This window comes from Neofelis nebulosa, chromosome 4, assembly GCF_028018385.1.
Source record: "Neofelis nebulosa isolate mNeoNeb1 chromosome 4, mNeoNeb1.pri, whole genome shotgun sequence".
In the NCBI taxonomy this organism is placed as follows: domain Eukaryota; kingdom Metazoa; phylum Chordata; class Mammalia; order Carnivora; family Felidae; genus Neofelis; species Neofelis nebulosa.
The window spans coordinates 160,357,777-160,385,686 of NC_080785.1; the positions used below are offsets into that span (position 1 = coordinate 160,357,777).

General features: G+C 56.7%; 3 protein-coding genes across 10 annotated transcripts; all 3 read right to left on the bottom strand.

Moving 5' to 3' along the window:
* Positions 1-6,107: 6,107 nt before the first annotated feature.
* Positions 6,108-8,659, bottom strand: C4H19orf53 (chromosome 4 C19orf53 homolog). Its single transcript, XM_058727808.1, has 3 exons — positions 8,542-8,659; positions 8,408-8,463; positions 6,108-6,573 (listed from the first exon to the last, which is right to left on the bottom strand). The coding sequence occupies exons 1-3, from the start codon at positions 8,636-8,638 to the stop codon at positions 6,430-6,432; spliced, it is 297 nt and encodes a 98-aa protein (XP_058583791.1). The 5' UTR covers positions 8,639-8,659; the 3' UTR covers positions 6,108-6,429.
* Positions 8,660-8,701: 42 nt separating this feature from the next.
* On the bottom strand, positions 8,702-14,235 carry MRI1 (methylthioribose-1-phosphate isomerase 1). Of its 2 annotated transcripts, XR_009261093.1 has the most exons (7): positions 14,054-14,235; positions 13,736-13,974; positions 12,747-12,922; positions 11,278-11,454; positions 10,975-11,199; positions 9,414-9,611; positions 8,702-8,816 (listed from the first exon to the last, which is right to left on the bottom strand). XR_009261093.1 is itself a non-coding variant. In XM_058727807.1 (6 exons), the coding sequence occupies exons 1-6, from the start codon at positions 14,183-14,185 to the stop codon at positions 9,484-9,486; spliced, it is 1,077 nt and encodes a 358-aa protein (XP_058583790.1). In that variant the 5' UTR covers positions 14,186-14,235; the 3' UTR covers positions 9,373-9,483. The 2 variants fall into 2 exon arrangements, 1 of the variants encoding a protein (XP_058583790.1); XM_058727807.1 differs by lacking the exon at positions 8,702-8,816 and having other exon boundaries at positions 9,373-9,611.
* Positions 14,236-15,286: 1,051 nt separating this feature from the next.
* On the bottom strand, positions 15,287-26,682 carry YJU2B (YJU2 splicing factor homolog B). 7 transcript variants are annotated; one of them, XM_058727804.1, is made up of 11 exons: positions 26,666-26,682; positions 24,457-24,515; positions 24,161-24,363; positions 22,765-22,818; positions 20,965-21,047; positions 19,691-19,746; positions 18,266-18,326; positions 17,304-17,446; positions 17,045-17,217; positions 16,119-16,257; positions 15,287-15,984 (listed from the first exon to the last, which is right to left on the bottom strand). In XM_058727804.1, the coding sequence occupies exons 3-11, from the start codon at positions 24,161-24,163 to the stop codon at positions 15,503-15,505; spliced, it is 1,194 nt and encodes a 397-aa protein (XP_058583787.1). In that variant the 5' UTR covers positions 24,164-24,363; positions 24,457-24,515; positions 26,666-26,682; the 3' UTR covers positions 15,287-15,502. The 7 variants fall into 7 exon arrangements, 6 of the variants coding, with proteins under 6 accessions (XP_058583787.1, XP_058583785.1, XP_058583786.1 ...); XM_058727802.1 differs by lacking the exon at positions 26,666-26,682 and adding an exon at positions 26,575-26,650; XM_058727803.1 differs by lacking the exon at positions 26,666-26,682 and adding an exon at positions 26,277-26,546.
* Positions 26,683-27,910: the final 1,228 nt, after the last annotated feature.

Genomic DNA, 27,910 nt, shown 5'->3' on the forward strand with positions numbered 1-27,910 from the left:
TCGGTTAAGCGTGATCTCACAGCTTGTGAGTTCGAGCCCACGTCTGGCTCTGAGCTGTCCCTGCTTCAGATTCTGTGCCTCCCCCCTCTGCTCATGCTCTATCCCCTTCTCTCCCTCTCTTAAAAATAAATGTTTAAAAAAAAAAAAAGTTGCTTTAAAAAAAAAAAAGGACTTAGGAAAAAAAGGCAAACTATTTCACTAAGAATTATTTATTTTTTAAAAAAATTTTTAACGTTTATTTATTTTTTCAACGTTTTTTTTTTTTTTTTTATTTTTATTTTTGGGACAGAGAGAGACAGAGCATGAACGGGGGAGGGGCAGAGAGAGAGAGGGAGACACAGAATCGGAAACAGGCTCCAGGCTCTGAGCCATCAGCCCAGAGCCCGACGCGGGGCTCGAACTCACGGACCGCGAGATCGTGACCTGGCTGAAGTCGGACGCTTAACCGACTGCGCCACCCAGGCGCCCCAACGTTTATTTATTTTTGATACAGGGAGAGACAGAGCATGAACGGGGGAGGGTCAGAGAGAGAGGGAGACACAGAATCTGAAACAGGCTCCAGGCTCTGAGCTGTCAGCACAGAGCCCGACGCAGGGCTCGAACTCACGGACCGTGAGATCGTGACCTGAGCCGAAGTCGGACGCTTAGCCGACTGAGCCACCCAGGCGCCCCAAGAATTATTTATACTGATGTGTTGAAATGGTAATATTTTAGGTAAGTTTGGGTTAAATAAAATACATGATTCAAATTAATTCCACTTGTTTCCTTTTATTTTTTTATATTTTATTTGGTATCAGGACATTTAAAGTTACATAGGCGACATGCATGGTTAACTTCTATTGGACAGCAGTGGTCTTGAGACACCACAACCTGCCATAATAGCAACACAGGAACAACGTGGATAATAATGTGCTCTTGCTGTTCTGGCATATTATCACTTTTTTTTTTTTAAGTTTCTTTATTTTGAGAGAGAGACAGAGAAAGCACAAGCTGGGGAGGAGCAGAGAGAGAGAATCCCAAGCAGGCTCCACACAGTCAGCATGGAGTCTGAGGCGGGGCTCGAACTCACTAACTGTGAGATCATGACCTGAGCCGAAATCAAGAGTTGGATGCTTAACCGACTGAGTCACCCCGGTGCCCCTAGCAAAGTGGGGCTCGTTGCCTCCATTTCTCAGATGAGGAAACTGAGGCTTGGAGAGGGAAGTGCTTGCCCGAAGTTACCCAGTCTGGGATGCCCTAGACTTATTGCCAGAAAAGTTGAGGCAAAGACGGACCGATGGGGAAGGATAACTGGACTGTGGGGAGACGTGGGGAGGATGAGGAGGGACTTCAGGGAAGCCCACGTTTCGGGTGCTCCCCTTGCCAACAGGACCCCAGAGCCACCCTTACCCGTGATCCTCTTCAGCAACTGGAACGTGGCTGTGTCAGCTAAGCCCAGGTCCCGGTCCCTGAGGATGCTTCAGTGGGTGTCCTGAGACGTTGAATCAGAGAAGTCACCCCAGGCTGCTCTAGTGGGTTAACCATAGGAGGAATGGAGACTAGGGTATCACAGAGTGAGGATGTTATTTTATTCTCTGACATTAGATATTAATACTGTCACCAACCCCATCAGGCACAGAAAGGCCAGGTGAACTTGCTCAGGGAAAGGATAGGGCCCCGCCTTCAAGCCCTGCGGGTGTTTCTGTCACATTGCTGGGGATCAAATGCACAGAGTTTGGGAAAACACCAACATTCTATTCCATTTCCCTGATTTTGCAGAGGAATGAGACCCAGAGGAGGTCAGAAAGTTACCCCAGGCCACGCAGTGATCCCAGGAGAATATATGAGGTCCGAAAGGCCCCTGGGAATCTCTTGGCCTGCTCTCCTCCCAGCAATGCTTTTAGGAGAGGTTGGGAGTCAGGTTCCAGACATTCACATGTCCTCCCTTCTCCATGCAGCCGGCGAACTTGGGCTTCAGAGAGATGGAAGCCACGTTTATCCCGCCAGGCCGCTGTGAGCTCATTGTCTAGGCATCCACAGCTCCTGACCCCAAACCCACATGTATTTGAGACCCGTGGGAAATAGGGTGGCCCCGGCGGCTCAGACGAAGGGGGATAAGGGCCCCCAGCTCTGTGGCCACCCCACCCCAATTTTTCCAGGGTCCCTCCCTTCTGCCAGCCCCCTGCACCAACCCATGCCCTTGTTGACTCAGGCAGGAAACCAGGCGGAGCAGTTTCACTTCCTGGTTCTGATGCAGCCCCTCTGGCCTGTCCAACTGGCAAGATTTACTTCTTACATTTCTCTTCTTCCCTTTTGGAACACAGGTTCATGGGCTGACTGTCAGGGCCCCGCCAGGAAAAACGGGCATTCAGGCGGAGGGGGATGATGGAAGCAAGACAGGAGAGGCTTGGGAAGGAATAATTGTATCTGAAAAGCCACACTTAGTGACTGCTCTGGCTCTGGGGAGAGGGCCAGGGTGGCGGGCAAGAGAGGACCGGCTGAGTGGCTAGTCTTGGGCTCCAATCTTTGGACAAAGGCAACTCTCACAGCCCTCGGGCTCCAGAATTCTCCTGAGGGAGGGGTGTTAAGATCCCCATTCAGCAGATGGGGAAACTGAAGCTCAGTGAAGTGACAGGACTTGCTCAAGGTCACACAGCCAGGAAGCGGCAGAAACTGACCCTGAACTCAAGGTGGAGGTGTTTCCCAAAGTCTGGGGCTCTTGGTTTCCGCACCAACGGGGGGACTTCGTGGGCAGGTGGAAGGAAGAGCAGAGAAGGAAAAGCCATGCCGCTGGCAGAGGCCGTTTGGGGAGGCTGCGGGGGTTGGGGGAAAGGGGAACGAGTGGGTTGACATTCCAGACCTCATACCTGTTGCGCCTGAATGCCTTTTCCTCGCCCCTGGGGTCCTCCTCACAAGGGCCGGCGTCAGAGGGACAAAGGGAGCAGGTTTACAGGGAGTCCCTGGCCCGCCGGGGCGCCGCCAGCCTCAGTGGCGCTGGCCTGGATTCGAAGTGCCTCCTGCTGGCTGAGGGAGGCACCAGAGGGCCCTTGGAGCCCACCTTCCCCCAGTCCTTGCCCCTCCAAGATTCCAGATAAAGCTTAAACGAGAATTTCCAAAAGAGGAAGAAATCAGGAGTCTCACGGACATAGAAAGACGGACACGTGTTAAAATTTTTATTGAGCTCATGTGGGAAGCAGGCAGATGTTCTACGCGGTTCAAAAGAGTCTGGAGAACAGGCACTTTTACATATCAGACTATTTCCCCAAATCCACGTGCAGATGGGGGCAAATTGTTTTTTTCCACAGGGGAGGAGGGCTGTCAAAGGAACCTCTTCCGGACCTGATGGGATTTGCACGTCTACAGATAAGAGTGGTTTTATATTGCTATCAATTGGTTACAATTTACGGAGCCGAGAGTTCAAAGACAATGCTATGAATCAGATTAACCCGGAAGGGTGTGTTGTATAGAGATGATGCACTGAATAACCAGAACTGATTCATTGAAATGCAACATTTTCCTTGCAAAAGAAAAAAAAAAAAAAAGAAAGAAACAATACATTACTTCCTTCCTTCAATGAACACCTACTGTGCACCGTCCTAGGTGTTGGGAGGCTCAGCAGTGAACAAAGGAGCAAAGTCTGGAGCGGGTGGAGGTGCGGGAGGGCCGAGAGGGGCTCCCGGAGGCGGCATCCGGGAAGCGGAGGGAACCACAGCAGGAGGCAGGACGGGAGACAAGGGGGCGGTGGCCAGCCTGAGGTTTGTTTTCTGTTCTCTCCACTAGAACGCCAGTTCTCAGCTCTACCTAGCCGTGCTCGGCACACAGTAAGTAGACAAGAAATGCCCGGCGGGCAATGTGGCTTCCTCTCAAAAGGCAGAAGCCGCTGGCTGTCTGCTTAGGGGATAAACCACCGTGCTGTGACCAGATGGCAGGGGCGCCCAGGTTGACCAAATGGGGCTCAAAGTGGGGCGTGCCCCGAGGATCAGAGTCCCAACCCCAGGCCTGCCCTCCATCCTCCTCCCCCGCCCCGGAAACCTGAGCGCTGGATCCGGGGAAACCCCAAACTAGTCTTTCCATCAAATTTGGGTCCTGTTGCCACAAGTCCCAATTTTTCTTTTTTTTTTTTTTTTGTTGAATAGTAGGCTTCAGGCCCAGCGTGGGGCTTGAACTCATAACCCTCAGATTGAGACCTGAGCGGAGATCAAGAGTTGGACGCTTGGGGCACCTGGGTGGCTCTTGGTTTCCGCCCAGGTCACGATCTCTCCATCCGGGAGCCTGCGTAGGGCTCCAGGCTGACGGGAGTGGAGCCTGCTTGGGATTCTCTCCCTCTCTCTGCCCCTCCCCCACCTGTGCTATTTCTGTTTCTCTCAAAATAAACTTAAAAAAAAAAAAAGAAAAAAGAAAAAAAAGAGCCACCCAGGTGCCCCAGCCCTGATCGTTCAAGTCGTAACTTACAATTTTTTTTGTGTGTGAAACTGCTCACAAATAAAATCTGTCAATTAAAAGAGTAGTTCAGGGAGCCTGGGTGGCTTGGTCAGTTAAGCATTCAGACTCTTGGTTTTGGCTCGGGTCATGATCTCAAGTTCCTGAGATCGAGGCCCGCATAGGGCTCTGCACGGACAGTGTGTAGCCTGCTTGGGATTCTCTCCCCCTCTCTCAAAACAAACTTAGAAAAAAAAAAAAAAGGCACACAGCTCAGCGGCATTCAGCACGTTCATGTTCAGCAGCCGCCCCTGCAAACCTTTTCTTCCTTCAGGATGTGACCCCAGCGTCCAATGGTGGACCCCGCCCCCCCCCCCCCCCCGGGTCCCCCCAAGAACCACCCATCTGCTTTCTGGTTCTCTGTGGGCTGGCCCATTCAGGACGTCTCCCATAAACGAGAGCATACAGCACGTGGCCTTTCACAGCGGCCTCCTCTCCCGGAGCGCGGACTCGAGGTTCAACGAGGCAGCGAGCTGGCGCTTTGTACCTTCGCGGCAGAATGTGTGCAAACACGCCCTTTATCCTCCGTCTGCTCAGGGACATCTGGGCCGTTTCTGTCTTCTGGTGACGGAACTGGCAGTGCTGTGAACGCTCACGTCCGAGCCGTTGGTCAGGCCCCCGTCCTCAATCCTTTTGGGCGCGTGCCCGGGAGCGGAACGGTCGGGTCGTGGGTAATTCTACGCTGAACTTACTGAGCGAGGGGCCACCAGACCGTTCTCCACAGCGGTCGTCCCCTACTGTGCAGAAAAATTTTAGTCGTTCAAAAAATTTTGACCACCACTCCACGGGATCGAGAAAAGCTGCCAGCGGTGGGTTAGGCTGGCCGGGAAAGGACAGGCCACCGGGAGATCGGTCACCCACACGTGCGGCCGACCGCACCCACAGGTGCCACCACCTCCCCTGGACAGCAGCTCAGTGTCACCCAGACCGCAGCCGAGTCCATCAGCTGTGACCTGCTCCCCACAACCCTGGGGCATGGTGGGGGTGCTGGGGGTGGGGGAAGAAGGCCGACAAGCTCTTGGCTGATTCACAGGCACCGTGTGGTCCAGCAGGACTGCAAACAATGACCGAAGGGAGGAGGGACCCAGGAGGGAGCAGGAGAGGCGGCGGACGGGCAGCGGGGATCGGGGACCCCGTTAGCGGCTGTGCAAATCCCTGCTCGGTAGCGTTCACACCACCTAGCCTGGGCATCACGGGGGTTGGGCTGGCACGGAAAGCACTGGCAGGGCGCCTGGGCCACTCACAGTGCCGCACACGTACGAGCCGTCAGGACTAAACGTCGAGGTGGCCTCGAGCGGCTGACGAGTGCATCCGGGCTTACCCGGCACGGAGACCCTACCAGGTGGCGTCAGCCTGTCACACGGGCGGGAAAGGAGCTCCCCGGGACGCCTGGCTGGCCTCTGGCAGAGGCAGTGACCTGGGCATGCCTGCAGGGGGGTGTCAGGTAAGCGAGGAAGCTGGTGGGAAGGGCCCAGGGTGTGAGGGACGAAAAGCCTCTTCTTCGGCTCCTGGGCTGAAGGTGCAGAAGCCTCTCCGTCCCTCCCCGGGCACGCACCGTTCTCCGGTGGAAGCCGCCGGGACTGGCCTGGGTCGGGGCACCGAGGCACCAGCTCCAGAAACGGCCCACTCACAGGAGGACGTGAACGGCATGCGGGAGGAACGGCGGTCAGGTTTATTGCTCTGGGTTAAACCAGTGGAGGGAAGACCTGAGGAGGGGGAGGAGGACACAAGAAACCGGCGGACATTTTCTCCGCTTCCGGGGTTCTTCGGGCCCTGGGAGTCTGACCGGGGCGTTTCAGGTCCGCGGCTCACCTACTCTTGGGCTCACCTACTCTTTCCCCAAGGAAACCCGAGGTGCGTGAACCCAAGGCTTTGGAGAGCTCGGCTCCTCCCTGCGGTGCCACCTGCGGGGTCACCGGCATGGATCTGAGCACGGAGGCTGTGCCGATGGCCTCCACTGGGCTGGTGTCCTTAGGAAGGCGTCTTGGTGGAGGAGGAAGAGGCTGCCTCCTTCTTGGCAGGGGCCTTCACCAGCGCCAGCTTCTTGGGCAGGCTGCTGCTGGCTTTCATGACCACGTCATGTTCGATCTTCTTCCGGATCCCGACCTCCAGGTCCTGAGGGGGCAACCACAGGGCGGTGAAACTGGGTCCTGAGGTAGGGGGGGTGGGGGGCTGACCCGTCACCCTCTTTCTGCCAAGAGCTCATAGGAGACTGGATGAGCAACTTCCCACGAACAGTACCTGGGGTCTGGGGTTTAAACACAAGTCCTGTTCTCATCTCTGAACCTCAGCTTCTAAACCTCTATGCATCCCCATTTTACAGATGGGGAAACACGTTCTAGCAATGTGGAGGCACCTGCCCAGGGTTCCCACGACAGGTGAGTGAAGGGGGACTGGACCCCAGCATGCCCAGAGCCTTTGGTCTCAGTTTCCAGGCACCAGTCCCCTCTTGTCACGTGTTATCTCCACTTGGCAGATGGTGGCCTGGGGCTCTGAGACAGAAATGTCAGAAAGCACAGGCACACGGGTTTGGGTCCAAAACTGGTAGTTTAATCCTATTTCCCAAACTGCCCCATCCTGCCTATGAGTTCCAATGACCATGACCACCGCGACTGTCACATACCTAGATGCAGGGAACAGAACAGCAAACAAGACAGAAAAGTCTCTGCTCTCAGGGAGCTGACACTCAGCATGTATATGCAGACAACATAAATACCCATAACCCACTAGGTGAAAGTGATGGTAAGTGCTGCTGTGGAAGAAAAAAACAAGGGATAACAAGCGAGGGGTGGGGGCTGTTACCAAGGACAGCCGCTCGGAAGTAATGCCTGCAGTCAGACTAGACTCAGAGGAAGGGAGCCGTGTGGATTTCTGGGAGAAGAATCCCACAGGAAACAGCGAGTGCAAAAGTGCTGAGGTGGGATAAGGAGTAGTTAAGGGGCCAGTGAGCAAGGGGGAGAGTGGGAGATTAGGGCAGGGAGGCGACAAGAGCAGATCTCGCAGGGCCCTGTGGGCCACAGAGAGGATCTGAGCTTTTCTCGGGGTCACGTGGGAGACACTGACGGCTGGGAGCAGAGGGGCTCGGCCAGACTTGGGTGCTCACTGGCGCCCTCTGGCTGCTGTGGTGGGGGGTAGGAGATCAGGGAGGGTGCACCTGCACTGGTCCGGGTGGTAGTTGATGGGGTGGGAACAGGAAGGGGGTCAGGGAGGTGGGAAATGGGTGGATTCTAAACTAATACTGAGAGCAAAAAGGACGGGATCAGACCCAAATGTGGCAGAAGGGGGGAAACGATGATCCCAAGTATCTGGAAGGACAGAATCTTCCTGAATCAAAACGGTGGCAGGGTCATGTCGGGGAGGGAGAGGGAAGCATCAGGAGTTCGGTTTTGGATGTGCTGAGACTGAGACGCCCATGTGACAGTCCGCCTCCCGCTGCCACATGGAGGTAAGCAGGCCCTGGGGTCTCAGAAAACCTATGCTCTGAGCAAACGAAACGACTTGCTCAAGATCATGCCGCTTTACAAGTGCCCTATGGCATTAAATCCTTACGACTCTAGAAGAAAGGTGCAATCACTATGACCATGTGACAGGTAAGAGACTTCGGGTGAAGAAATAGCCGTTGACGGCTGCGATCGCACCCGCGCGGCCTTCCTTCGAAACTGGGGTTTCTACTTCCCGTGCCACCTCCCCTCCCAAGTTCCACTAACAGCGAGAGCAACTGGCGGGGGTTTAACACTTCCTGCACGTCGGGCCTTGCTTCTACGGGGTCCGGTGAACGATGTGGGAGGTTCCGGCACCCACGGCACAGGAGGGCGGAACTGAGGCTCAGAGAGCGGAGTTCTCCAGGCTCCCCCCTCCGCCCTTCGCCAGCCTCCAGGCTCCCCCACCGGCTCCAGTCTCCATCCTCCGCCCATCACCGCCTTCAGGCTCCTCGCACGCCCCCACTCACCTTCTTGAGCTTTCGCTGCTGCACGATGTGTGCCTTCTTGGGGGCGATGACACGACCTGGGAAGAGACGCACTCGTGTGAGGCCGGGGAGCCCCGGGTCCCCCTCGCCCCCCATAGCCCTCAACAGCTCCTCACCGCCCTTCCTCGGGCCTCGGTTCCGCTCGGAGGCCGCCGCCGCCGCCTTGCTCTTCCCCGGCTTCCGCGCCTGGAACTTGCGCTGTCCCTGCGCCATGATGCGGCACGCACCGGAAAAGGCGGGGCTGGGAGAAAATACAGCCGGAAGACGCAGAGCACGATGGGATACAGTGGGGCCGGCGGGGCGCGCGCAAAGACTCACGGGACACAACGGGGCAAGGCATTAAAGAGACAGCCGCCAACAGACGTAAATGATACGGAGGGCTTTGCAAAACCTTCCAAAGAAAGGTTAGGCTGATCAGCTAACGCTTCCTGAGCGCTCATTTGTTTTGTAGAACTCAGTTTTATGCTCTTTGTACATAAAAGCTGGTCTAGGATTCTTCACCAACTGAGCCACCCAGGCACCCCTAAACATAAAATTTTAGTATCATGAACGTAAAATCGTCAAACCACAGCCTGCAGAGCAGGTGCCTGAGACCGCAAGTAAGATTTTCTTGGAATGAGGGCCAGTGTCAGGGGTGAGGTACGGTCAAGTTGTGCAAGAAGCCGTTACTTGATTACTGAGCTTTTTGGTGTGCCGTTTAAAATTCTGCACCCCAGGTACCATCCTAGTTCTGGCCCTGAAGCAACCTGAGAACATTTTATACATGAGAACACCAAGGCACGAGGAGGTGAAGTGACTCGACCAAGGTCACACAGCAGAGAAAGTGGCTGAGCTGGGTTTTGAACTTGGGCAGGCTGGCTCCAGTTACAGGGCTCTGAAAGCCATGCAAAGGCCCTGTGTGCTCTCCCTGCTCTAGGAAGAAGTGTAGCCGCGGGGAAGAAAGTCAGTTTTGGGGCAAGCCATTCAATGAATAAGTTTATTACAAAACCTAAGGGAATGGGGGCAGGATGTGGAGAGTCAGCTTGGTTACTCCTGGGGTCCAGCTGGGGTCCCCACCCTCAGGAGACGGTGGTGCTTAGGGCTGCCCGGAGCTCCTCAGGAGCAAAGACCCCCAGTTCTGTGATGATGCCGCCGGTGATGAGGTTGTGGGGGGTGACATCGAAGGCAGGATTCCAAACCTCAATCCCTGCAGGAGAGAAGGAGGAGGCAAGAAAGCAGTATTTGGCTCTGTGACAGCTCTCAAGCTGTTGTGTCCTGTCTCCTCCATTGGGGTTCTGGGACTTCGAGAATCCTTGAGAATCTGGGGATAGTCACTCTGCAAGTGCATGAGGGGGCGGGTTTTAGCACTCAGTAACAACCTTGTTGGCATCGTCTCAGAAGGTTTAGAAGTCTTACATACATCTATCCTGCTCCAAGGATCGCATTAAGAACCTCACAGAGCCCACCCGAGAGCCTTTGCACGGGCAGTCCCTTCTGCCTTCAACATACGACTCACTCGCTGTTTCGTTTCCTTCAGGTCTTTGCTCAGATGTCACCTTCTCAGCGACGCCTTCTCTAATCATTCTGTCTAAATCTCCCTGCGCCGACACTTCCCGTGCCTTTCCTTGCCTTTTCTCCTGAGCCCTTGCCCGCCTCTAACACACACTGTGATTTTGTTATTTATCTTGGATTGTCAGCTCCACAAGCGCAGGGATTTTATGACTTTTTCATTCCTGTATCCCTTGCGTTTAGCACAGCACCTAGCATCGGTCAGGTACTCTAAAACATTTGCTGGGTGAATAACCACCACTTACACCAGAGGCTGCAAACTGGGGGCCTGTAACAGTTTTCTCTGGCTCACAGTTCTTTGTTTTTTTTAATGTTTGTTTTTTGAGAGAGAGAGCGTGTGTGCACATGGGGGAGGGGCAGAGACAGACGGGGACAGAGGATCTGAAGTGGGTTCTGAGCTGGCAGCAGAGAGCCCGATGCGGGGTTCGAATTCACAAACTGTGAGATCATGACCTGAGCTCAAGTCTGACGCTTAACCGACTGAGCCACCCAGATGCCCCATGTAATTGTTACTATCCAATGAGCACTAAGTAAGGGTCAGGCGCGGTTCCTCGTGTCACCTGGGCTGATTCGCTGACCACCCAGGGGTTTGTGAGGCGGGTCATAGTAAGAGTGCATCTCACAGACGGTGAACGCTGGGGCTCTTGGGGATGGGAGAACTCAGGCAGCCTGCTCCAGGTGGGGTGGGGAAGCTGAGAGCATCATCAGTGTCTCTTCACAGGCACTGGGCTAGGCAGTATTCTTATTTCTTCTTTAAGGGAGGAAAACGAAATGGAGAAGAGCAGGACAGCTTGCCTGAAGTCTCCTAACTCATTAGTTGTACATTCCGACCTTGAATCTGACCTTCAAGACGCTTCTGTTCCAAGAAATGGGTCGAAGGAGCCGCTTATGCCCCAGAAGGCCCGTGATGCCCTATATCCACCTGCCCCCAGGAAGGGGCCAGGGTGCCTAAAGGGACGTGCCCAGGTGCCGTGGTGTCCACCTCTAAGGGGCCAGCTTACCGGGTGCTGCAATCCTGACCCCGTTGACATCGGTCAGCTCCCGCCCTGGGCGCTCCTCGATGACGATGTCCCTGCCTGTCTCCAGATGGAGGTCGCACGAGGAGGTGGGGGCAGCCACGTAGAAGGGGATGCCGTGGTGCTTGGCAGCGATGGCCAGCTGGTAGGTGCCCACCTTGTTGGCCGTGTCACCGTTGGCAACCACGCGGTCGGCTCCTACGATGACGGCTGGGGAGCAAGATGCTGGGGTCCTAACCTGGCCCCGGACGCCTGGAAGCCCCGCCCACCGGCATCGCGCCCGCTGACCTGACACCCCTCGGTGGGCCATGGCGGCTGCTGCCATGCTGTCGGCGACGAGCGTGGCGGGGATCCGCTCGTAGACCAGCTCGAAGGCGGTCAGCCGGGCTCCCTGGTTGTAGGGCCGGGTCTCCGTGCAGAAGGCGTGGTCCAGACGGCCCAGGGTGTGCAGCGAGCGGATCACACCTGTAGGGCTCGGCCCACCAGAAGGTCAGGATGGAACAGACAGCGACACGTGGGCAGAGCGGCTCGCTGTTTAGAAGCACCGCTCACCAAAGCCTCGCCAGGCACAGTCTCATCCCCGGGCCCCTGCAGTGATGGTTTCCTGTGCCCGGTACGTGTGGGCTTAGAGAACACCTTCTCCGGGAGGCCCTCCCTGATTCCTCGATCTCGCACAGCCACCCCCCCACCCCTCCGACCCCTTCTCTGCTCTTTTGTACTCATCACCCTCGAACGCAGCCTGCGTATTTACCGACTTGCTTGTGTTACTTCTTCCTACTTTCCTGTTCCTTGGGGCAGAGGTTTTGTCTACTGTTTTCACTGCTGGGTCCCCAGTGCCTAGAACTGTGCCTGGTACACAGCAGGTGCTTAGTAAGCGTTGAGTGAATAGAGGATGGTGGGGTACTCGGGTTCTTAACTGATGTTTATTGAGTGAATAAACGAGTATCTTGCCATCAAGGCCTCAGTCCCCAAGCACAAGGGCAGGACCCAGGCAGGTAGGCAAATCTCCAAGAATTTAGGGTCAAGTGGCATCTACTATTTTGACCCCCAAGACCTGTTCCCCACTGTCCTGGTCACAGCTATCCCAATCTTTCTTTTGGGGGGCCACTCCCTTCTCAGTCCTGTTGGAGTTCACATCGTGCCCATTCTGAGCACAAGGCTCAGTCTGGGCCCGTTGACCGATTGATCCTGGATGGGCAAGTGGCCCTATCAGAGCCCCTGAGATATAAGGAGACTTTTCCAGCACTGTCAACACAGAGACCCTTGGCTCTCTTCCTCATGATCTGAATCCTAGCAGCCTCCCTGCTGACCCGTGGAGCATGAGAATGATGCCATCACGGAGGGCAGGATCTAGGGGACAGGGATAGATGGATCCTGATGCCACTATCTAACACCTGGATCCAGCCACACCTGAAGCCAACCACCTAAGCCCTTCTGTACAAGAATAACTTCACCGGGGCACCTGGCTGGCTCAGTCGGGTAAGCATCCGAGTTTGGCTCAGGTCATGATCTCATGGCCCCACATCGGGCTCTCTGCTGTCAGCATGGAGCCTGCTTCAGATCCTCTGGCCTTCTCTCTCTGCCCCTCCCCCACTCGCTTACTCTCTCTCAAAAATAAATAAATGTTTAAAAGTACTTAAACTTATTAAAAAACAAAAAAGGAACAACTTCACATCTTTTTGGTGGGTAAAGTGACTAGGGTTTCTTTCTCTAGCATCCAAAAGGGGCCCTTCCCCCTTCCCATGATGCCCACTCACCCAGGGCTGTGCCATAGCCAGCAGTGGCCAGGGCACCAGTGTTGCAGTGGGTCAACACGGTCACCTTGCCGCCCCCAGGAGCCACCTGCTCCAGGAGGTGGCGGGCTCCAAGGTCCCCGATGCTCCGATTGTCTTTGAGGTCTTTCTCCAACATGTCCTCGGCACAGCAGATCACTCTGGGGCCGACAAGGGGCTCTCAGCACCAGCCACCAGGCCTTGGGGCCCAGGCTAGCCCCTCCTCCCTGCCCAACACCGCTCAGTAGGAGCCCTCCTGCTCACAGCCTCTCCAGGCTGTGGGACCTGCACTCTTCTGGACCGTCACCTGTCACACCACTTGCTCACTTAACGTATGTTTACCGAGTACTCATGGGCGCTGGAGAGCACAGCACAAAAAATCTCTGCCCCTGTGGAGCTTCCGCTAGGGTGGGGGAGGCAGGTGGTAAGCAATTAATGAAGGAGAAGGCAGCAGAGTCAGGGGACAGAGATGGGGGGATGAGCTGTGTTATGTGAGGTGTGGGGAAGACAGAAACCTGAAACCTGACAGAGAGTAAGCTCTGTGGATACCTGGCCTGCAAGAGATGGCGTGTGCAAAGGCCCTGAGACGGGAGTAAGCTGGGTAAGGTCAAGAAACATGCCAAGTGACCACGTAGCTGCAACAGAGAAGAGTAGAAAAACAAAAGGGCAGGGAAGGGATCAAGGCAGGAAGCAAAATTCCTCAAAAAGAAAAACTAGGAGAATGCAGTGGCTGCAAAAGGGACCTCCGAGGCAGATGGGGCTGGGCATGTTCTGGGGAGGCAGACTCAAGAGACTTGAACTTGAGTGCAAGGACCTTGGGACCCAGCTGTCCGGTAAGGGCTCTTAGTCCCGCTTGCGTGGCCTTGGACTGACATGCCGTGCCTCAGTTTTCCTGTATGTAAAACGGGTCGCTGTGCGAAAAGATGAGTCAACAGCTTCCACGCGGAGCAGTGTTTGGCCCAAGGCCTCCCTACCTCTCCCGGACCGCCTCTTCCGTGGCGCCCTCGCGCTCGGCCTCCAAGGCTGCGGCGTCGGCCAGCTGGCTGGCCGCGCGGGCCAGGTTGACCGCGGTGGGCCGAGCGGTGACCAGGAAGCTCAGCGCGTCGCGCACGAAAGCCACCAGTGCGGCGAGGCCGGGTCCCCCCGCACCCGCCTGCAGCTCCACGGCGAGGCTGAGACAGCCCACGAGCGCGATGGCCGGAGCGCCGCGCACCTGGAGGGGAGGGATCGGGGCGTCAGAAGGGGCCGCCCCCCTCCCATCCCTGCCCCGTCGCTGCGCCGCGCGGTCCCACCTTCATGGCGCGGATAGCCTCCCAGGCCTGGCGCACCGAGCCCACTGCCTCGTAGCGGCTGTGCTGGGGCAGCAGCAGCTGGTCGAGGATCTCCAGCGAGCCCCGGGAGTAGCGGATCGCCTCCAAGGCCATGGTACCGCCGCCTCGCTCACCCCGCTCTGGAAGGACGGGGCGGCGGAGGGGGGGGGGGGATAGGACGCAAGGAGTGGGCGGGACCCGCCCCCGCCCCCGCCCCGCCCTTTCGGACGGAGGCGCGTGCGCACAGCAACCCCGCAGGACCGGCAGTCCAGGAGGCCGAACCCGCCCTACCCCCAGGGCTGAGTTTGGGCAGTTAGCCGCCTTCTGGAAACCTGAGCGCACCGTTTCTGGGGCCGTGTTGTCTCCCGTTCGGCTGACTGGAGTTAAGGGCTCGCAGCAAGGTCCCCCAAATCCCAGGTGGGCACCCTTAGGTGCCTGATTTCTTCAGCCACAGAGAATGCTGAAGGTGGTCTCCAATAAAGGCCCGCATTGGGTATTTCAGAGACTAAGGGGCTCTTACTGTTGCCCTGAAACCTTCCCTTCCCTGCAGGGAGCAAAGGCTGGTGGGCTGGGGACAGCCCCTGGGGCCACCATGCCCCATCAGGCGAAATATGAATCTGGCCAGAACCTCAGCACCAAGCGCACTGTGTGGCTGGGTCACGGCCGTATCCCCTGGGGCTACAACCCCCCCCCCCCCCCCACGTTTGTTAAATGCTCTTCCTTTTCCCGGTTTAAGTAAAGGGAGGTGGCCGGTTAGGTTTCTGGGTGGATGCCCTGCTGTTTCTGAGCTATTTCCTGTTCAGTTTACCAGTTCCCTCCAAAAGATGCACCATGGCAGGGAAGGGGGTAGGGGAGAGGGCCTTTTTGTGACCTTTCCAAGGCATCCCTAGAGGCTGGGGAGAACAAAAACCCCACACTTGCATGCTCCAGGTTTGACTGCTTCAGACACGTCCTATGTTCCCAGTCCTAGCTGTGCGGTTCCTGCTGCCCGGTCCCCCCTCCACCTTTCGCACTCAGACTGTACTGCGTCCTCTGGGAAGTCCGCTCTGATTGCAGGCCAACCTGGGCTACCACACTGAAACCCTCATGCTGGGCGGGGATCGTGGCTGTGGCCGTAGCATCACGCTGGCTGGTGAGGGTCCTGCGAAGCTTAGCTGGGTGGTGGGGTGCGGGGGGAGTCAGCCCCTGGGCCCATCTAGCAACCCGAGGCAGGGACAAAGAAGCAGGGCTTTAATGTTGGGATGTCGTCCCACAAGGCACAAACAGCCTCTCCAGGACCAAATAAATAGCTCCACTGCTGCAGGAAGGCGAGGTCTCGGGAGGGACAGCGTCTGAGCGCTCGGAGGGCTGGGGGGCAAGCAAGGCTGCAGTCCGGGAGGGGCCTCCTGGCTGGGTCGCAGCCCCTGGAGCAGGTCCAGTGCCCAGAACTGCTCACTCACTCTCTGAGTCGGAGTAATCGGCCACCAGGGAGGAGCTGAGGGTGCCCGGGTGTGGTGTGTCCCGGGAGGCGGCTGCCTCCTGAGAGGGGCCTGGTGGGGACCGGGGTCTGTCCGGACGTTTCCCCGCCTGCCCCGGAGGCCCCCTGCTCCTGGGGGTCTCGGCTGTCTCCGGAGAGCAGTCTGGGGGGGATGCGGGCCTGTCCTGGGTGTTCCCCTCTGGCACCCATGGCTCCCCAGGCTTGGGGGTCTCCGCGGCGAGCCGGAGGCTCTCCAAGGCCTCTCGGGACCGCCGCCGCACGATGCCCAGGTCCTCTACGGTGATGGGGGAGCCGACCGGTGCGCATCTGCGGTTCTGGGCCAGCTTCTTCAGGACGCTGCCGGCTTTGCTGCTGCCGGCGCGGGGTCCCGGGGTGGAGGAGAACCAGGAGCGGCTGATGATCTCCGTCCGCTTGAGTTTCTGCTTGTCCTCGTAGGCTGGGGATGGGGAGGCAAGAGAGGGAAGGAGGTCCACAGCCGCCCTCTGCCTTGGCCTGCCGTGGCCCGCTCATGGACGGGGACCTCCGTATCTGCCCACCCGGTCCCCCTTGCCCACTGGCCCCCCAACGCACAGTCCAGGGTGTGGAACTTGAGCAGGGCGGCCAGCTTGCGGTCGTCCTCCGTCTCGGGCACCAGCGGGATGGTCAGGCTCGCCTTAGCCTGCAACGCCTGGTCCCTCTCCTCCTCCTCCTGCATGGCTTTTTTCTTCTCCTGTGTGGTGGGAGACAGGGTGGGGGAAAGGTATGGTGGCTGTCGAAGACCCGCCTCTCCCCTGCCCGCTGACCCGGGGTGCGTGACGCCACTCGGTTTCCTCCTCTTCGAGCTCATCCGAGGCAAGGGCCTCACGCGGTGCCTGGGACGTGGAAGCCACCCAGCAAGTGGGCGACGCGAGCAGACATCGAGGGAGGACCGTGCCCCCGGGGGTGCGAGTCGGGGTCTGTACGTGCGCCCTCAGCGACTCTGCACTCAGGCACTTGTACACTGAAACACGCACGGCCACGCTTCGTCGTAAGCGACTCTCCCCTTGCAGACATTTTTTACCACAGGGTACGGCAGAGATATTTTGGCAATCGTGCGGGCGTGGGTTGATGATCTCGGGGCTCCGTTCTGGGATGGCTGCGTGGACCCGTGAAATACGTGTTAGGAGCTGAGTAGTAGGTCAGGGCCCTGCTGGGCCTCGGCTGTCCCCCTTGGTGGGGCTGGGCCTCACCTGTGCTCTAGCTCGAAGCTTTCTTTCCCTCAGAGAGTCTGCGGAAGGCAGAGTGGGGGCTCCCCGGAAGGGGCTACCTGCTTAATAACAGCTGCCGGGCCAGGGGCTTCCCGTGGGTGCCCCGAGGTAGGGACGTGGTCCGATGGGGACACTGAGGCTCAGAGGGCTAAATGGCCCAGCTGGAGCTGGCATGTGGTGGGGCCAGGGCCGCATCTGCATTCTCCCCCCTCCGACGTCGGTGGCCCCTGCCCCCTCGTGGTCCCGACGCCATGCGGGAGCCCCACTCACCCGGAACCTTTTCCGCAGCATGCTGTTGAGAGCAAAGTCATCCTTCCAGGCGCTCTGGGCCTCCTGGATGTGGCTCAGGGTGGGGAGGGCCTTCTTGAGCGTGCTCCGGTCGGCCTCGCCGTGCTCCAGGCGGAACATGGCGTCCGTCTCCAGCTTCTGCTTCTTCTCATGCTCTGCCACAGCGGGAATGCGGCAGGGCCTTCGGGCTCGGGCTCGGGCTCGGGGCTGGCCTCCGGGCCCACCCCTCCCCCGTGCTCACCTGTCGTCAGCACCTGCTCGTTGTCCTCCATGTCCCAGCGCTCCTCCTTGCGCTGGGCGCCACTCACAATCACGTAGTCGCAGTTGGCGGGGTCCGTCTGCATCTCAATGTAGTTGACACACAGGTGGCATTTCATCCGGAACCTGGGTGGGCACAGGGCGCACGTCAGGACACCGCGGCGGCCCCAGGCCACCCGTCACCCCTCGCCTGCTTCCTTCCACTGGTGAGCATCATTCGGGAAGCGTTCACTGAGCACCTGCTACCCACCAAGCTCTGTGTCTGGGGTCATGGCTGTGGGTGAGACACACACCGTCCCATCGCCCCAGAGCTGACCTTCTGTCTGGAGTTTGCTCCTTCGTGCATTCAACAAACCCTCCCGAGCGAGGCTGCCCTGCGGCAGGCTTGGCAGCGGCTGCTGAGGACACAGCGGTGAAGGACGCCAACCTGCTCTTAGAGGGGCTGACATCCCAGCAGGGGCCACGCTCGCAGCAAATGCACAAGCAACCAGTGTTGGGGGGTGAGTGCTGCTCTGGAAGAGGCCTGAGAGGTGGTGTTGGAGCAGAAACCCAAAGAAGGAGAGGGAGCCTTGCAGATGTCTGGGGAAGAGAATTCCAGGCTGAGAGCATCGAGGTGGGGGGCCTTCAATGGGGGGTGTGTGTGTGAGGGAACTCAGGGGGAGAGTGGAAGGAGGTGAGGACACAGACGGGACAGGGCAGAATGTGCAAGGCCTTGTGGGCAGTGGGGAGGACTCAGGCTTTTTTTAGTCTGAGGAAGGTGGGAGCCATGGAGGGTCCTAGCCAGAGGGATGTGCCTGGACTGACAGACCAGGGCAGTTTCCAGGAAAGGACCGTTGCAAATGGCCATCAGGGAATGGCTGCCCTCCTACTGCGACTCCTTTGTGGCCCCCTCACCCTGTAGCTAACCAATGTGTCCCTCTGGGACACCCGCCAGGCTGCCCCTACCTGTAGATGGGCGTTGTGTAATAATTGCCAACCTTCTTCTTTTCTGCATTGTAACGAACACCTGGGAGGACAGGGAAAGAACGGAGGCTCAGGTTTAGGCCACCCCCAGCGTCTCTGACAGGGGGCAGACAGGGGTGCTATTCCGTGTACCCGCAGGGGAGACACCTCTGGAGAGCCCTGAAGTTCAAGGTGGGAAAGAGCTGTGTCCAGGCCACACAACAGGTGCTCAAGCCACAGAGGAGTGTGGGTGGCGGCAGGAGGGTCCGGGTTCAAATACCGACTTCAGCACATACCAGCTACGTGGCCGTAGGTCGGCTGCTCAGTTTCCCCACCTATTCAACAGGGACGACTATCCTGTTCACCACACGGCGCTGCGGTGACAACTACAGGGGCCGACGATACACACACATCACTTAGCATGGGGGCTGGCCTTGGCAGGTGTTCAAGGAGGGTTGGCTTTCACTAATAACATCTGCATTTTCGGGTTTTCCACTGATTAGATGGTTCGTATTCTTGACCGGTTTAGTCTCGCTTATGGGGTGGAAAAAAAGCTTTAAACCACAAAAACAGAGCTTGGGCTGGCGGGTGGCATGGTCTGAGTTTCCCTTTCCTGGTGGCTGCTTCGGTTCACAGCCCTGAGGGTGACCCACCTTGGGTGTTAGGCCGCGTCCTGCTTTCTGTCCCCTGAGCACCCGGGGGCCTTTGGGGCAGGTGCCCCTGGCTGGGTCTGATCAGGGGGACCTACTGGGTGGGGAGGATTCACTCATCCTCCGTAGCAGTGGGGCGGCCCAGCCCCTCCTTCCTGCTCTTCTGTGGCCCCTGTGACAGTGGCCAGCCCCTACTGCCAAGGGCCACCGTTCCCGTTTACAGAATGAGCTGCTGCACCGGGCCAGGCGCTGCGTGAAGAGCTGAGGGTCCCTGTATCCGAGGAGGACGTGGAAGCCAGGTGGGTCATGTCACCTGCCTGAGATCTCAGAGCTGCCCAGTGGGGCCGTGGCCCCACATCTGTCTGTCTGCCCATCTGTGGCATGGACAGGGGTCCAATATTAAAGGTCACAGCACAGGCAGCAGCGGTTTAAGTCCTGAGCCCTCGTGGGTACTCTGTGCCGTGAGTTATGCACTTGGCCTGCCACACAGCTCTCCTACCACGTGAGTCTTATGGGTAGGTAAACTGAGGCACACAGAGACTAAGTCACTTGCTGAGGTCCGGCTAGCTAGGAAGTGGCAAGGCCGGGCCTCCTAACTGCTCTGCGACAAGGTGTCCACAACCCACCAGTCACTCGGGTGCCCGTTTCCTCTCCGAAGCCTGATCGGGGGCCCCTGGTGGAGACGGTCTCTCCTGGGCCCAGCGGCCAAGGGGCTGGCCATCTGCGGGGCTGAGTGGTCGGGGTCGGGGCGAGGAACGGAAGGGTGGGCGGGGCTCACCCATGCCGATGTGGTTCTTGCAGCCGTCGCACCAGATGTTATAGGGCATCTCAAACCTACACGAAGAGAAAAGAGCTCGTTGGCGCCCGGTGTGCTCGGGCTCTCCCTGGGTCCACGCACCCGCGCCAGCCGAGGCCACGGCGGGTGGGGGGAGCCGAGGGGAGGAGCAGCGGCCCAGCCAGAGTTTAGGAAACTTGCTGCACTGTCACTGGATTTCTTCTCCGTGCTTCCATTTGCGACGCGTGACCTGGCCGTTCGTGTACGGGAGCGACAAGGCTTCCAGTTTGAGACACCGTTATGGAAGGAATAATGGGGTGACGGAAAGACACCGTACAGGTGAGCTGAGGGCTCAGCAAACAGAGCGGCTGGAGCATGGAGGTGCGGGGGTGTTTTGTGTTTTGCAGTGACCTTCAGCTCTCGGCTTCCTGAGGCCACTGCTGGGCCTCCGATCTTGATTCTTTTTCCAAAGACATTCTGACCTCTCTTGATTTTGTCAGTGGATCTGCTCAGGCCCACGATGGACCATAGAGACTGAGGTCAGAGTCCACGAAGCAGAGAAGGGCTCGTCCTTCTGAGGCAGCATAGGCTGGCTTCTGCTACTTTTCCTGGGTGGCCCGCGGGGGCACGGGCCAGAAATAAAAGGAGAGCCCTGCGGGAAGGGCCACTGTCCTGGCTCAGCGGCAGTGTGCCCGTGATTCTTTCTCCTCCCCATATCCGCGCCCTTGGCAATGTGCCTCTGCAGCACGTCCTGTCGAGAGGTGGAATGAACTAACTGCCCCTCCCCCTGCAACACGACTGGGCCATCAGTGAGACAGAAGTGACAGTGTGCCAGCTCTGGGCTGTGGCCTCAAGAGTCCTTGCCTGCCTCCGCCCAGTCTCTTCTGGAAGCTGGGTGCTCCCATGTGAACACGGCCAGGTTAGCCAACTGGGGGATGAGAGACGTGTGGAGCAGAGCCCGGTCGTGCTGGCCCAGGCCGTGCCGGACCAGGCAGTCCCCCAGGCAGGTGACCCCCGACGCATGAGAGAGCCCAGCCCAGGTCAGCCAGGCCCAGGTAAGGCCAGCAGAGACATCCAGCTGAGCTGCAGAATTGGGAGCAACACATAATACATGTTCATCATTTTGTTACCCGGCAACAGCTGACTGATACAGAGACTTTCTGCTTTATGGCATTAAGGCCCTGCAAACGGGGCAAAATCAGGGGCGCTGAATTCTCCCAGAGACCGATGCCAGGTGGCACAATTGCAGGGATCCTCAGGTGATGCCAGGGTCTTACCTGATAATGAGGATGCCTTGGGACAGCTTCCGAGCCCGCTCCCGTAGCGGGTGGCTGTTGTGGTATCGGTTGAGAGAGCCATGCTGCACGGAAAGGACACAGGAGCAGGTTAGCACAGCAAGGCTGTCTCTCGCAGGCTGAGAGAGGCCTCTTTCTCAGGTCCTTTGGGTGGTGTTAACAGCCGACTGTGAGGCACTGAGGCCTTGGTGGGGCAAGTGGGGTTGGAATCAGGAATATGTGAGTCTGAATCTCTGTTCTTCCGTTTAGGAGCTGAAAGAGCTGCATGACCCCGGGGAGTGACCTCACTTTTTGCTTTCCAGCCTCTGTTTCCTCTATCTGTCGACTGGGGACAATGACTGTCATCACCTCTGGTGCTGTGGGGCAGACCAGGTGAGATGTCAGTACTGGTTAGTGTTTACTGGGTACTACGTGTGTATCTTCTCTTTTTTTGTAAAGGTGACTTTACGATTTTTTAATTTTTTCTAATTACCTTTTTTAGTGTTTATTTTTGAAAGGGGGGTGGGGAGGGGCAGAGAGAGATGGAGACACAGAATCCGAAGCAGCTCCAGGCTCTGAGCTGTCAGCACAGAGCTCGACGTGGGGCTCGAACCCACAAACCATGAGATATCATGACCTGAGCCGAAGTCGGTCGCTTAACCGACTGAGCCGCCCAGGCGCCCCCCTTATTTTATTTTTAAGTAATCTCTATACCCACCCTGGGGCTCGAACTTACAACCCCGAGATCAAGAGCTGCACCTCTACCGACTGAGCCAGACAGGTGCCCTGTGTCATCTTGTTTCAACCCCTCAAGGATCCTGTGACATAGGGCCGTTTTTTATTTTCCCCTTTTGACATATGGGGAAACTGTGCCACAGAAAGGCCAGTCACGTGCCCAGGACCACGAAGCTGGGATGCGCCGATTCACTCACCGGGCCCTTACTGAGCACCTACAGCGTGGGACCACAGTTGTGAACGGGACAGATGAACGTCTCTGCCCTCAGGTGGACATTCTAGAGGGGGACACAGAACAACATCCCTATGAAGGGATAGCGCATCCCAGAGTTATAACGGCTACGATGAGAAATAAAGCCCTAGGTGACGCCACAGAGAACGAGACGGGGGTCAGGGAAGCCCCCTGTGGGGAGAGACCCGAAGGATGGGAAGGCGCCTGTGGTCAAGAGAAGAAGAGATTCCAGGCGGAGGGAACAGCACAGGGAACAAAGAGGAAGGCAGAGGAGCCAGAGCTGAGAGTGCAAAGGGGGTCTGACGCAGCCCATGTGCTGGACTTCACTCTGACCTTCGCAGGAAATGGGCCACGCTGGGCCCAGGGTAAAAGGTCACTGACTACACAGCCCCATTTTCCACGGGGAATAAAGACCGTCCTGTGGGGCGCCTGGGTGGCTCGGTCGGTTAAGCGTCTGGCTTCGGCTCAGGTCACGATCTCACGGTTCGTGGGTTCGAGGCCCATGTTGGGCTCACTGCTGTCAGGCTGTCAGTGCAGAGCCTGGAGCCCGCTTCAGATTCTGTGTTTCACCACCCCCCCCCCCAGCCCCTCCCCTACTCTCACTCTGTCTCTCAAAAATGAATAAATGCTAAAAAAAAAAAAAAAAAAAAAAAAAAAAAAAGACTGTCCCGAGACTCCTGTGACAAGTGCAAACCAGCGAGGCAGTGACACTTCAGAGGCCACCCACGCTCCTGCAGCCGTGGCCCTGACGTCAGGGGGGGATGCCGTGCTACGTGGCCCCTGCTCTGTGAAGTCTCTTTGCTATCGTGGACACAGGGAAGGGAACCCGGCCTTACCTTTTCGGGATTGAAATCCGGAGGGTAATACTTGTTTGTACCTTTCCTTTCACCCTGGAAAGCAGAAGAGAGATGTGACTCAGAGAGGGCCCTCCAGGAGGCCTGCAGGGGCAGGGCCCGGATGGGGGGCCATCGGGGGGGAGGTTGAGGGACGTCCCAGAGAAGCCCTGGGCTCTGGGTCGGACCGGGGACCGTGACTTGGGGACTGGCGAGCCGCTGTCGTCACAGTGGAAAATTACAAGAGAATCCGACTCTGCTAAAGCAAGGGCTTCCCGTGTTTTGGGGACCATGACTGACAGCAGGACACGTTAACACAGCCGCTGCATAAACACGCATGTCATACAGCCAGAGCACAGCACGGGCTTCGGGAAAGAACGCCTATCCAGCTGCCAGGGTCTCACTTTCTAAATGCTGGCAGCCGCCCAATAAATTGACCTGATGACCCAGGTAGGAGTGGGTCTCGACTTGGCCGAATGTTGTGTGTACCTGACGAGTTTCTAAAATCCTGACGCCTGGGCCCCGCCCCTCCTGACGAGGGCTCCTCCAGGGTCTGGCACCCGGACCCCCGGGCTTTTAAAAAGCAACCTGGGAACAGGTGTTTGGACAAATCGTTGTGCACGCACCCTCCTAGCAGCCGTAGTGACGAGAGTCAAATGGCAGAAACAACTCAAACGTTTTTCAACGGATGGATGGGGACCCACCATGCGGCCGATCTGGACGGTGGAATATTATTCGGCCACAAAGAGGAATGACGTCCTGACTCCTGCTGCGACGTGGATGAACCTCAACCACATTGTGTTTGGTGAAAGAAGCCAAACGCAAAAGGCCACATAGCGTATGATTCCACTTACATGAAATGTCCCAAACAGGAAAGTCCATGTGGACAGGAAGCAGACGGGTGGTTGCTGGGGGCTGGGGAGGGACTGCTCGTGGGGATAGGATTTCCTTTTTGGGGAGATGGAAATGCTTTGGAAATAGATAGAGGTGGTGGTTGTCCGACAATATGAAGATACTAAATGCCACTAAATCGTACACTCTAAAATGGTTAATTTGATGTTGTTTGAATTTCACCTCCTTAAAAAAGAAAGAAAGAAAGAGAGAGAGAGAGAGAGAGAGAAAGAAAGAGAAAGAAAGAAAGAAAGAAAGAAAGAAAGAAAGAAAGAAAGAAAGAAAGAAAGAAAGAAAGAAAAAGAAAGAAAGAAAGAAAAGGAAAGGAAAAAGCTCCCTGGGTGATTTTAGTGCAATGCCAACTTTGAGAACCAATGCACCAAAAAGATCATGATCCGGAGTTTGGAAATACCTCCTTACAGCCTGGAGAGGAGGAGGGAAAGGGCTACTTCGGGGGCCTGACAAAGACCAGAAGAAAAACCCAGTGAGCATGAGGCTGTCTACTCACCATCTTGCAAGCTGCCTACTGGTCCTCGCCCTCGACTGATCGGCTGATCCGAAGAGGTGATGAGACACGGATTGCAGATTGCTGAGTGTCGCCTCCCTGCCTAGTCCTGCCCTCCTGGGGAGCCTGGGGGAGGGTCCACGGCCTCCCTGCAAAGGGCTGTGTGTGGCGGTGGCTCAGACGACCCTCCAAAGAGTGATGTTTGTCTGCGTAGAGAGAGAGCGTCCTGTTCACTCTCCAGCCAACATGTATTTCACGTCTGACGCTTCTCATCCTTCACGGCCCCCAGGACGGCTCACCTGGACCACTGCAGCTGCCTCCTCCCTGGTCTCCTGGCTCTGCCCTTGACTGCCACGGTCTGTGTTCCCCACAGGGACCAGAAAGAGGTCTTAAAATAGAAATCTGAAACATCGTTCTCCTGCCTAAACCCCTCCAGTGATTCCCTTTGGTTTGAGAATTCAAGCCAAAGCCCTCCCCACAGCCTACGGGGCCCCTGCCTGCCTCTCCAAGTCCGCCTCTTACCCCTCTTCCTGTCCCTCACTCTGTTCCAGTCATGCTGGCTTCCTGGAGGCCGTCAAAGGCTCAGCAGGTGCAGGCCAAGTGCCTTGAATGCATGCTCTCCCACCAGCTGTCTGTTGTCACAGGTCTCAGCTCAAACATCGTCTGTGTCAGAGGCCTCATCTGACCACGTGATCGAAAGCCACTTTGTCCCTGGAGTCCCTATCACATCACCCTGTGTCGGTTTACTTGTCTACAGTCTGTCTCCTCCACCAGGCCACTCTGTGCTGTACCTCCAGCACCTGGGACAGCATGTGGCCCCCGAGGAATGCTGACTGCATGAACCACTCCTAACTGACTGGAGCTCCGTGAGAATTAGTGCAGGTGACACAGGTATCAAATCCAAGGTTTTTGGATTTTTTTTTTTAATGTTTATTCATGTATTCTGAGAGGAGAAGGGTGGGGGTAGAATCCCAAGCAGGCTCCATGCTGTCAGCACAGAGCCCGAAGCGGGGCTCGAACCCCCAAACTGTGGGATCGTGACCTGAGCCGAAGCCGGACCCTCAAACGACTGAGCCACCCAGGCGCCCCGGGACTGAAGCATATTCTAGAACGGGGGTTGGCAAATTTCCTCTATGAAGGACCAGAGAGTAAATATTTCTGGCTTTGCAGACCCAGCTGTCTCTGTCCCAATGACTCAACTCTGCCATCATAGCTAGTAAAGCAGCTGTAGACAATGTGGAAGTGGGCGTGACTGGATGCCATCACACTGAAGTTGTCATTTCACGTGGTTGTCACCCATCACAAAATATCATGCTCCTCTTGATTCTTTCCCAAACATTTATGAAGTTAAAACCATTCATGGGGCGCCTGGGTGGCTCAGTCGGTTGAGCGTCCGACTTCGGCTCAGGTCATGATCTGGCGGTCCGTGGGTTCGAGCCCCGCGTTGGGCTCTGGGCTGACAGCTCAGAGCCTGGAGCCTGCTTCCGATTCTGTGTCTCCCTCTCACTCTGCCCCTTCCCTGCTTGCACTCTGTCTCTCAAAAATAAATAAACATTGAAAAAAAATTTAAACTGTTCTGCCATGACCCTGAACATCTCTTCACCTCAGATCCTTCATCTGTAAAGTGTGTCCTCGGACCGGATTTTCCCAAGGTCACTTCCAACCTAACAATGCTAAGTGCCCACCCCGGCTTGGGATACAGTTCCCTGGGCCTGCATCCCAGCTCCTGTCCTAACTGGGTGACCTCAGCCAGTGTCGGAGCTTCCCTGAACTTCGACTTGCTCATCTGTAACGAGTACATGAGGGTGACCGGACTGACTTTCTGGGGTTGCTGTGAATGAAATAAGATGCTGGAAGTGTTCGCAGGGGACCTCATTTACAGGAGCTGGGGCTCTTACAGTGGTTTTGCCACCCCAGGGAGCGGGTGTTATAGGATGGATGTATAGAAATTTCTAGTCGTTGGTGCCAGGAGTTATTATAAACCCCACTGGCTTAGGGCATAGCGCGTGGGCTTGGATCCCGATTCGTCCGCGTGCTAGCGGTTTTGACTTTTGGCAAAGCCTTTCTCTCCGAGCCCGAGTTTTCTCATCTGTAAAGGAGGGTTTATAAAAGTATCAACCTGATAAGGTTGCTGTCAAGGCTCAGTGAGTTGAAGGACTTAGCACAGCGCCTGATGCAGAGTTAAATGTTGGCACTTTCGATTATTTCTCATGCCAAACCATTTTACGAGCATCTAAATCTTCACCATAACCCAGCGAGGCAGGGGCTCACTGGTCCCATCTTTCAGATAAGAAAACCCAAAGGCCCTTCAGACATAAAACTGCCTGGGGTTGGGACTAAGGTCGCGGCTGGGACCGGAGCCGGCTCCGGACATCGTGCCCACAACCGCAGTGCCCAACAACCCCCCGCGCGCTCACCCCGTCGAGCGGCTCCGAGGTCGGGTGAAGCAACGACCAGACCCCCAGCCCTCACCGGGCCTGACCGCCCCCACCGCCCTCTTGTACTTACCTGCCCTCCTCCTGACGTCACGCCGTGCCAGTGCCCGGAAGTGAGTCCCGAGCGCGCAAGGGGCGTGGCGCACTCCCCGCGTAACGCAGACGCCAGCGCGAGGCGGGGCAAAGCGGCAGCGCCGCCCTGATTTGATTGGCCGACTGCCAAACGGAGTGGACCAATCCGGCCTTTCCCTTCCCAATGCGCGACGACACGAAGCCCCCCCCCCCCCCCAGGCCCCACCCACTCTGCCTGGCCCAATCCGAGGCCCGCTTTCCTGGGAGCTCTGTCTTGTTAGGGGAAGAGGTAGGGCGAGGGTTGGCCGACTGCAGCCCGCGGGTCAAATCGAACCTGCTCTCTGCTTTTCAAAGGCTAGCGATCTAAGAAATCTTTATTCATTTTTAAATGGTTGTGGAAAAAAAAAATTACCTTTTATGAATTGCGAAAATAACATGAAGTTCAAAATAATATGAAGTGCCCATAAATAAAATATTATTGGGAGACAGCCGTGCCCATTCATTTACCCACGTGTCCATGGCTGTTTTCCCACTCCAAGAGCAGAGTTGAATGGTTGCTACAGAGTGTGTGACCCACACAGTCTAAAACATTTTACTACCTTTGCAGAAGTGGACCAGCCCTTGTCTCGGAGGGTGGCTTTTGAGTTTCCTTTTATGCCCTGTAGGGCCCAACAGAATCTGTTTCTTTGTCATTCAACAGCCACTTATTAGGTGCCTGCTGTATGAGATTCAGAAGCAAACGACACACCCTTTCCTCTGATGAGGCAGCCACTTCCACTGGCAATTTATTCAGGACAGTGTGAGAAATAATGACAATACTAACACTACATTATTCAATGCCAAGCCCTGTTCTAAAGCCCACACAAGTCAGTTCTCACGTGATCATGGTGCCGCATATTGAGTGCTCATAACTCGCCAGGCATCATTCACCAGGGCTCACTGCTCACTTACATGTGTCATCTCAGGGAATGCTGCCCCTAGGAAACGAATACTCCATCATTCCCAGTTTGCAGATGAGGGGACAGGCCCAGAGGGGTTAAGTAACTGGCCTAAAGTCACACAGCTAGTGGGGGGTGGAAGATTGGATCTCATTCTGCTGATGCTACACCTTGTTCCTCCGATTCCTGAGCTATGCTGTTTCGGATTGTACGCGTTAAGCCTAAGGGCTACAGGAACTCAGGGGAATCTTTGACAAGTGTGGTGGTTTGGGAGTGGGCAGGAGTGAGGCAAGATCCCTAGGAGGGGT